Source organism: Pantherophis guttatus, chromosome 4 (assembly GCF_059756535.1).
Source record: "Pantherophis guttatus breed Tessera chromosome 4, ASM5975653v1, whole genome shotgun sequence".
Lineage (NCBI taxonomy): Eukaryota > Metazoa > Chordata > Lepidosauria > Squamata > Colubridae > Pantherophis > Pantherophis guttatus.
Window position 1 is genome coordinate 12,007,425 of NC_142066.1, and position 9,824 is coordinate 12,017,248.

Here is a 9,824-nt window from a genome sequence, read left to right on the forward strand (position 1 = left end):
TGTGGTTTGTGTTTCTCCCAATGAATGGCATGCAATTGACTATTGCTTGATTCCAGTTAATGTCAGGACTTCCACCACGTTACTGCAGATTCCCCTGTGGTTTACTGCTAAATCAGAAGAGTGAATTTGAACCCTCTTTTCAGACAAAAACATAGTTGAACCCCGGTTTATTTGTGAATATTTTTTATTTATTTATTCAATTTCTATAGCCCCCCAACCAATAGGCTTTGAGCAACTTATAATAAGAGATGTAACATGTTGTTAAATTCTTGGTTTTCCCATTCACACCTGAACACTTACACATCATTCTGTATCATTCATTCATTCATTCCATCAATTGTTCATTTGTTCATTCATTTATCAGATTGTTAAACTGCCCTACTCCCTCAAAGAGATGTTAAATAAACATCATTCAAAGAGTAAAAATTCTTTACAAAACAGAGAAAATATATAAATCACGTCACATATACTATCTTTGTTTGTCATTCTGGCGTAATTTTCCATTCATTCTTGACCCTAACTCTTAATAAAATGAATTAATCTCACTCTTTTACTATACACTAGGGTGGAAACTTTTATATCACTTGCAGGTCCCCCTGAGGATTGATTGATTGAGGACCTGTTAAGAAATCACATAAGGGAAAAAAAAAACCTTCCAGCTATTCACATTTACTAGTTATATGTAAGACTTTTCCTTGTTAATATGGTCTCCAGAACATGTTCAATGGTGACTAAGAAGGTAAGAACAGAGATTATCTGTTTGATCTGGACTATAATCCTAGTTAAAGGCTTATCAATATCTGTAAAACTGATGTTTGTAAGAAACAACATTTTCTGTGCTCAAAGGAGAAAATATTTACGTGTAGAAGCTGTGATGATAGATAGCTAAATAGCTAGCCAATAAGAGAGAATGTATGAAACAGAGAGAGTGTCAGCTTTGGAAGCCATATTAAGCCAGAAGCTTCCATGTTGCCACCTTCTCATGTGTGGGAAAGAAGGAGGGGGGATTTAGTAGAGGGGTTGTCTGTAGACATAATAGCATTCTTCCTGTCGGTCAAGGTCATGGCGATCCTGCATCTGGAGAAGGAGTGGTTGGAGTGATGTCTTTAGATGGGATGGCAGTTGATTGGAGCATGTGATCGACTGAGGAGTGAGGGGATGGTTTTGGGAGTTTCGACTTACTGAGGGAAAACCTGGACCTCTCAGATTTCGGTTTTACCAGATGTGCCAGTTTACCTATTCTAGTAAGTAGAACTTTGAAAAATGCTTGCTTCAGAGATTTTACTTGGAGTTGGGTTTTTTTCTGGAACTCTGGCAGAGAGATGATAGATAATAACAGATAGATAGATAGATAGATAGATAGATAGATAGATAGATAGATAGATGGATGGATGGATGGATGGATGGATGGATGGATGGACGGACGGACGGACGGACGGACGGACAGACAGACAGACAGACAGACAGACAGACAGACAGCAGACAGACAGACAGACAGACAGATAGACGATGTATAGATAGATAAAGGATGGATATTTATTTATTTATTTATCGGTTCGATTTATATGCCGCCCTTCTCCGGAGACTCAGGGCGGCTTACAATGCGTTAAGCAATAGCCTTCATACTTTTGTATATATCTGCTTAGTAGGGCTTTCGCCCCCCCCCCAAGCCGTGTTCTTTTTTTTACAAAGTCAGCTTATTGCCCCCACAAACCGGGTCCTCAGTTTACCTACCTCGAAAGGATGGAAGGCTGAGTCAACCTTGAGCCTGGTGAGATTTGAACTTGCAGTAATTGCAGGCAGCTGGTGTTACTTAACAGCACTTAGTCTGCTTCGCCACCAAGGATAGATGATAGATTGATAGATGATAGAGATAGATTGATGATAGATAAAAGAGAGAGAGAGAGGGAGAAAGATGAGAGGGAGGGAGGGAGGGAGGGAGGGAGGGAGGGAGGGATGAAGAGAGGGAGAAAGAGAGACAGTTTCTCCAAAAATAAGACCCAACTGGAAAATAAGCCTTAGCATGATTTTTCAGGATGCTCTTAATATAAGCCCTACCCCCCAAAATTAGCCCCAGTTAAGATTGTCAGCCAGACAGATGCATTTAGTACCTTGTTTCCCCAAAAATAAGACCTAAGTGGAAAATCAACCCTAATGCTCCCTTTGGAGCAAAAATTGATATATGATCGTGTCTTCTTTTCAGGGAAACAAGGATGGATGGATGGATGGATGGATGGATGGATGGATGGATGGAAAGAAAGAGATAGAGAGAGAGATGGATAGACGGGTGGATGGATGGATAGATAGATAGGTAGCTAGGTAGATAGGTAGGTAGATAGATAGATAGGCAGGCAGACTGGCAGGCAGGCAGGCAGACAGGCAGGCAGACAGACAGACAGACAGATGGCTCAAAATATTTTATGTATGTTGAAGCATTTTTCTCATCCATGCTCACATTGTTATGGAGGAGAGTGGTGCTATGATTTAATGAAAGAAATGTGCAAAGCTCTGTTGAGCTTATAGTGCGGGAGAACTTTTAAAAGATTAACAATGCCCTAAGAATTCAAAGCTGAATATCAAAGAGGACTGTATGTTCAATGACTTTTTCTATTTAGCATAGACAAGCTAAGAAGCCTTAACAGAGCTTCAGTGAGGAATGAGTATACTTCACCATTCTATTTGGTTCAAATCTTCTCCTTCTTTAAGGGATCAGACATTGAGAACAATTGCTCAATGGAATAATGTGCCATTTGGAGTTTTGGGTACTCCATCACTGGAAGTTTTCAAAAATAGACTGGAAAACCATTTGCCTGGGATGCTTTAAGGCTCCTGACTTTAGTAGGGGTTGGTCTTGAAGATTTCTGATTCTAGCAGCTTAAAGATTTATTCAAGTATAGATCATTCCATGGGGGGAAACCTGAATGGACCAGCACTAAATATAAAAATTAAAGCAAAAAAAAAATGCTTTAGTAAAAATAAATTGGGAAGCTTGATGTTTTAAGAAATGTGGAAACTCAAATAACTTTGTTCTTAGTCCAGCTTATGTATTGTATGTAATTAATATTTTAGGAAGGAACGCGGTGGCTCAGTAGCTAAGACACTAAGCTTGGCGATCGAAAGGTCGGCTGTTCGGTAGTTCGAACCCCTAGTGCTACATAATGGGGTGAGCTCCTGTTACCTGTCCCAGCTTCTGCCAACCTAGCAGTTCGAAAGCAGGTAAACAATGGAAGTAGAAAAATAGGGACCACCTTTGGTGGGAAGGTAACAGCATTCTGTGTGCTTTTGGCGTTTATTCATGCCAGCCACATAACCATGGAGACGTCTTCAGACAGTGATGTCTTTTTGGCTTTGAAATGGAGATGAGCACTGTCTCTTAAAGTCGGGAACAACTAGCACATATGTGCGAGGGGAACTTCTACCTTTACCTTTAAGCCAGGAAAGTTCCACCCAATCTAATTCAAATTTTTGATGTTCCATCAGCTGCAGAACTGGACTTTAGAGGAACATGGGGGAGAATCTGCATCAGCAGAGTCATAAATATTCTTGATTCCTCAAACAACCTCTACCCTCAACACTGAGTTATTCCTTTTACACAGTGAATAGAGATAAATTGGAATATCTTCCTTCCCCTCCTCCTGCTCCTCCTTCTTCACCCACTTGCTCAAAGCAAATTTCTTTCTTCCTCTTATTTTGAGCAGTCTGATATCAGCTGTTGGCTTTTGATTATGCATGGAGTAGCCCTCAAAATTTCTGGATGTAGGATATAGAAATCTGGAACAGGCAATGACTCCATGAAGAGTTAATATAAATGTAGATTTCTTTTCAGGTTTTATCAAGCATATATTGGGATTCCTTTTCAAGTTACAGATAGTCCTCAGCTTACAACTATTTATTTAACCACCGTCCAAAATTACAACAGCATTGAAACTTAAGTAAAGTACAAGAAGGTGAATGAATGATCCTTTTCTCAGTCTGACTTCAAGAGAGGAAAAGGAAAATTTTTCTTTTCTATCTATTTTTAATTAAGATGTGTCAAGGAAGACTGAACAGCTCTCATTGTTTTTCACAGATCACTGCCTTCCGTGCAATTTAATTTAGTGTCTGAAAAATAACATGAACCTTGTGACTGAAAGAGTTTTGAAGAGATTTTTTTTTCTTCCTCCCTTCCTTCTCCTAGTGTAATTTGGATGAGAGCAACCAGAGTTAAGATGACAGTATTGAGGTAGATTAATAGCAGTAGCTCTTGGATTTATATACCGCTTCACAGTGCTTTACGACACTCTCTAAACAGTTTACAGATTCAGCCTCTTTCCCCCAACAATCTCGCTCATCATTTTACTGACCTCAGAAGGATGGAAGGCTGAATCAACTGGATCGAACTGCTGGCAGTGGGCAGAATTAGTCTGCAATACTGCATTCTAATCACTGAGCCACCAAGGCATTGACTTTGCAAAGGATTTGAACACATTGTAAGTAGCAAAACAAAGTCCAAGCATTGGTGATTGTCTTTTCCATGTGGAATAGAGAGGGATACACTCTTGTTCTTAGGATCTAGGATCTTCTTCAGGTAGCCCTACTGGTGATGAGGTCTATATTTCTTCAAGATTTCTTTTAGGTCCTTCCATAGACTTGGCTCACCATCAACCAAGTTCCCCAGATCACCTCCAAAAAGTTCCCTAACAGATTCGTTGACTTCCATTCCCATATGATAATCTTTGGCTCAGTTTGGGATCTTGTAATAATTCATTGTTGCCAGTATTATTTTTTTTTTTTAAGTCATTATCACATAGATTCATTATTGAATCACACTCTGAAAGAATGTCATAATCCTTTGTTTTTATCAGTCTGATTAATCTTCTGTAGTCTACTTGGTTTCTTCATCACCGTCAGCAACTAATCACTGTGGAAATTATTCCATAGATGATCTTTCAGGGTTTTGTAGGTATGTCATGGCCAAATGAAAGGCTACGTTGTAAAGCTTTCAAAAAGAAAAAGAAAAGAGATTAATCACTTGTGGGGTTTTTTTCCTAACAATAGTGCCAAGTTTTATTATGTATAGATGGTAATGGATGTATAGGAGTATATCTCATATTAAAGTTGTATAAATTTATAAGTCTTAGTGTCAGCGTTTCAATGCTGGCATAGAGAGCAGAGGAGAGCGAGAGATAAACGCTGAAACTTTTGCCTGCTAAATCCCTTTGAAGTCCAGTTGTCGTGGAAATGAGGGGAGGGGGCACATTCCTGGGAAATGAGGAGAAAAAGAAGTCTGAAGAATGACTTGGAAAACAGCCAATGAGAAGCAGAGATTTGGGGATCAGAAAGGGAGGGATTGGGAGGCAAAAGGTCAGTCTTGTCTGCGTGGAGTCACGATCCGGTGGCTGTGCTCAATTAAAGAAAGATTTCCTTAAAGATTGGCAGTTTGGAAATTCATTTAATTTTGAGATAGCATCGCAGTCTGACACTTAGAGTGTCTCTCAGTTGAATTCATCTACATTCAAAGATTTTCACATTAATTTTTTTTTTCTTATTTTCCACATTCTCCAGTACAGTGGTGGATTTCAAAAATTTTTACTACGGGCTCTGTGGGTGTGGCTTGGTGGATGTGGCGGGGAAGGTTACTGCAAAATCCTGATTTCCTCCCGATCACCTGGGACTCGGGAGGCAGAGAATAGATGGGGGCAGGACCAGTCAGAATTGGAATTTACCGGTCTCCGAACTACTCAAAATTTCCACTATCGGTTCTACAGAACTGGTCAGGACCTGCTGAAACCCACTTCTGCTCCAGTACATCTGTAGCTTCCAATTTCTGGAAAAGGAGAACTCACTAAAACTTACCATTAGATGAATGTTTATATACTTGAAAGAATATTTAATATTCTACCAACAAAGGAGAATATTTGTAGCTCAAATAGTTGAAATGAGGAGTCCTTGATGCTCTCTACGCTTGCTTGTTTTTAATTCAGTCTGATGAGGTTACCTAGTTTGGGTAATGAAATGTTTGAAAAAAAACAACAACAAACAAGCTCAGAGAGCACCAAGGATCCCTCAATTAATATTCTTTCTATAAGAAAAAAATGGTTAAACAAGAAAAGGAGGAGAGGAAAAGAGGAAGGAACTAGCAATCAAATCATATATCAGGAAAATAAATCACACCACTAAAAAACATATTAAGATGGAAGTCCAGCCTTGTTCTCTGTTATCGTCCTCTGAATTGATAAATCTGATTTGTGACATATAAAATTCATCCCAAGTCTAAAAGTGCAGTGTAAGTACTTATATTGCGATGATGTAAAAAAAAATATGTTGAGACTCTAGAAAGAGGACAGAGAAGAGCAACCAAGATGATTAGGGGACTGGAGGCTAAAACATATAAAGAACAGTTGTTGGAACTGGGTATGTCTAATTTAATGAAAAGAAGGACTAGGTGTGATGTGATAGCAGTCTTCCAATATTTGAGAGGCTGCCATAAAGAAGAGGGGGTCAAGCTATTGTCTAAAGTATTTGAAGGCAACAGAAGAAGCAATAGATGGAAACTAATCAAAGAAAGAAGCAAACTAGAAATAAGGAGAAATTTCCTGACAAAACAATTAATCAGTGGAACTGCTTGCCTCCAGAAGTTGTGGGTGCTCCAATATTGGAGGACTTTAAGAAGAGACTGGGCAATCATTTGACTGAAATGATATAGGGTTTCCTGCCAGAGCATGGAGTTGGATTAGAAGACCTCCAAGTCCTTCCAGCTCTATTCTGATGGACTGATTGATTGATTGGTTGGTTGGTTGGTTGATTAATTGATTGACCTCCAAGGTCACTTCCAATTCTGTTGTTCTGTTATATATCGATTCTGTTATATATTGATTCCTGAAATTATTACAACATTGGTATTCTTTTATTGAAAATATTAAATAGTGCATGTTTAGACTCACCATGAACATTAGATCATCTGCTTGTCATTGTGTAGTACCTTTGCTCCCAACGACTGGTAGGATCCCACAGAGTTGGTCTCCTCCGGGTCCTGTCAGCTAAACAATGTCGGCTGGCGGGCCCGCGGGGAGGCCCTTCTCTGTGGCTGCCCCAGCTCTCTGGAACCAATTACCTCCTAGGTCCACACTGCCCCCACCCTATTGGCCTTCTGGAAAGCAGTGACGACTTGGCTTTTGCAGCAGACCTGGGGCCGTTGATCTCGCTGCTGCAATCTTGCGAGATCCGGCCATGAATGGAGCGTATGGGTTTTTAATGTTTTTTTAAAACAACTTTTATGGTATATTGTTCCCATTATTTTTTGTTGTAAGCCGCCCAGAGTCCCCAGTGAGTTGGGCAGCATAGAAATGTGACAAATTAAATAAATAAATAAACAAACAAACAAACAAATAAACAAACAAAGGAGCCTGAGTGGCGTAGGAGGCTAATGCCTCCTAAAGGCAGCATTTAACATCCAGCTGCCTGCAATTACTGCGAGTTCAATTCTTCCCAGGCTCAAGGTTGACTCAAGGTTGAGGACCCAGTTTGTGGGGGCAATAAACTGACTTTGTATAAATATACAAAAGTATGAAGGCTATTGCTTAACGCATTGTAAGCCGCCCTGAGTCTCCGGAGAAGGGCGGCATATAAATCAAATTAAAAAATAAATAAATAAATAAATAAATAAATAAATAAATAGATAGATAGATAGATAGATAGATAGATAGATAGATAGATAAATAAATACATCATTTAATGAGGAAATGTGTTTTTTCAATGTTTTGATTCATGATATAACTGAATCCAGGGAAGACAAATTTCCTGCTCTGAAAAATAATGACCTTGTTATTCTTGATTTTCAACAAAGCGACGCCAAATTAATTTAACTTTTTTTTTTTAAATTCCAGCAGACTACAAATAATAAAAGGAAGTATGAGGTCTGAAAATTACAGCATTGTGAAAGAAATCATTTTTATAGGTTTTCCTGGCATCCAGAAATGCAAGGTTCCTGTGTTCCTGGTCCTAGTAGTGATCTACATAGTAATAATAAGTGGGAATGTTCTGATTATCTTCTCTGTGTGGAAAGACTATCGACTCCACACCCCCATGTATTGGCTTCTGGGCAACCTTTCATTCTCCGGACTCTGCTTCACCACTGTTATCATTCCCCAAATGATGTTCAATATAATCACAGAGCGAAAAGTTATTTCCTTTACAGGTTGCATGATCCAGATATATTTCTATTTTTTCTTGGGAACTTCAGACTACATTCTGGTAGCTATCATGGCCTTTGATCGCTACGTGGCCATCTGTAACCCCTTGAGATATTCTGTCATCATGAGTGGTTGGTTCACCTTCCAGCTTGCTGCTTGCTCTTGGATAGGAGCCTTCTTCTCGGTCCTTTTCTCAGCAATCCCCCTTTATCTGCTCCCATTTTGTGGCCCCAATGTTATTAACCACTTCTACTGTGATATCCTCCCTGTGCTGAGACTGGCCTGTAAGGACACAACCACACTGGAATGGTTGAGCTACATATCAACGGTTCTGGTTGTCCTGTCTTCACTTTTCCTAACCTCGTTGTCTTACATATATATCATTACCACCATCCTACGCATTCCATCTTCAGCTGGCCGGCAAAAAGCGTTTTCAACCTGCGGTGCTCACATTACTTTGGCCTTGATTTTCTATGGATGTTCCATTTTCATGTACCTTCTACCAGAGAAAATCCATTCCTCTGGCTTCTACAAAGGGGTGGCCCTGCTTCACACTGTGGTGACCCCTTTGCTGAATCCATTCATATATACCCTCCGGAATGAGAAAGTGAAGGAAGTCTTCAAAGATGCCTTGAAACGAATGGACATCCTTGCTCCCAAAAAGGACTGACCATTCATTTAATTCAAGAATATGTTGATTCTGATACCGATGTACATATCCCAGTGTAATATGCCTTTGGGTTATTGTGAACCTAAATCCAGGTCTAAAGATATGGCTACATTTTATTTTTGCTGCAATCAAATGAAGGAATTGTAAGTGCCGATCTGTTGATGAATAGGAAGAATGCAAATTATAGTTGGTACTCCGCCTTACTCCCAGCCTGCCCACAAAAGTCAGTGCTTATCTATAGAAAGCTTTTGGAGTTTAAGTGTCAGACTCATGCTGAAAACAATAATAGCAAGAAAAGTGGCATTTTTAAGGATTTTTCTTGCCTAAGTGTAAGAATTGAATTTCATTTTGTTACATCTACCTTTATAGGTAGAACCGGAACACAGAACTTGCAGAGACCAGTGGTGAAATCCTACCGGTTCATACCGGTTCGGGTGTACCGGTAGTGATAAAATCTATCGGTTCGGTGAACCGGTAGTAAAAAAAGTTACCAGTTGGTCCAAACTGGTATTTCCAATGATCAGCTGTGCTGCGCGATTTATATCCTACTTTCTAGTGAATATAAATAGCGTGGCCCAGCTGTTCCCCCACTCACTGTTCTACTTACCTTGTTAGGTGTCCTTTTTCCGTGTGAACCGCACATTTGGCATGCACTGTGCAACTGTGGAGCACACTGTGCATGTGCACGCACACAGTGTGCGTTTGGTGCACTCTGTGCATGTGTATGCACACAGTGTGCATTTGGTTTACACTGCGCCTGCGCACACATGCAGCGAGCATTTGGCATGCACTGTGCATGCGTGCCTGCAGTGAGCGTTTGGCACCCACTGCACATGCGCAGGCAGCGAACTGATGGCAAATCGTAGAGAATTTCACCACTGGCAGAGACATAGGTAGAAGTAGTATGGACAGTATTGTGTGTGTTTGTGTTTGTGTATGTGAGAGTGTATCTAAGCACAGAAAGAGAAATGATACAGACTGTG

At 40.0% G+C, this 9,824-nt stretch overlaps 1 protein-coding gene across 1 annotated transcript; it reads left to right on the top strand.

The window, feature by feature from the left end:
• Positions 1-705: 705 nt before the first annotated feature.
• LOC117657763 (olfactory receptor 6M1-like) lies at positions 706-8,841 on the top strand. The gene is made up of 2 exons (XM_087893326.1): positions 706-739; positions 7,866-8,841. The coding sequence occupies exon 2, from the start codon at positions 7,891-7,893 to the stop codon at positions 8,839-8,841; it is 951 nt and encodes a 316-aa protein (XP_087749452.1). The 5' UTR covers positions 706-739; positions 7,866-7,890.
• The last annotated feature ends 983 nt before the right edge of the window (positions 8,842-9,824 follow it).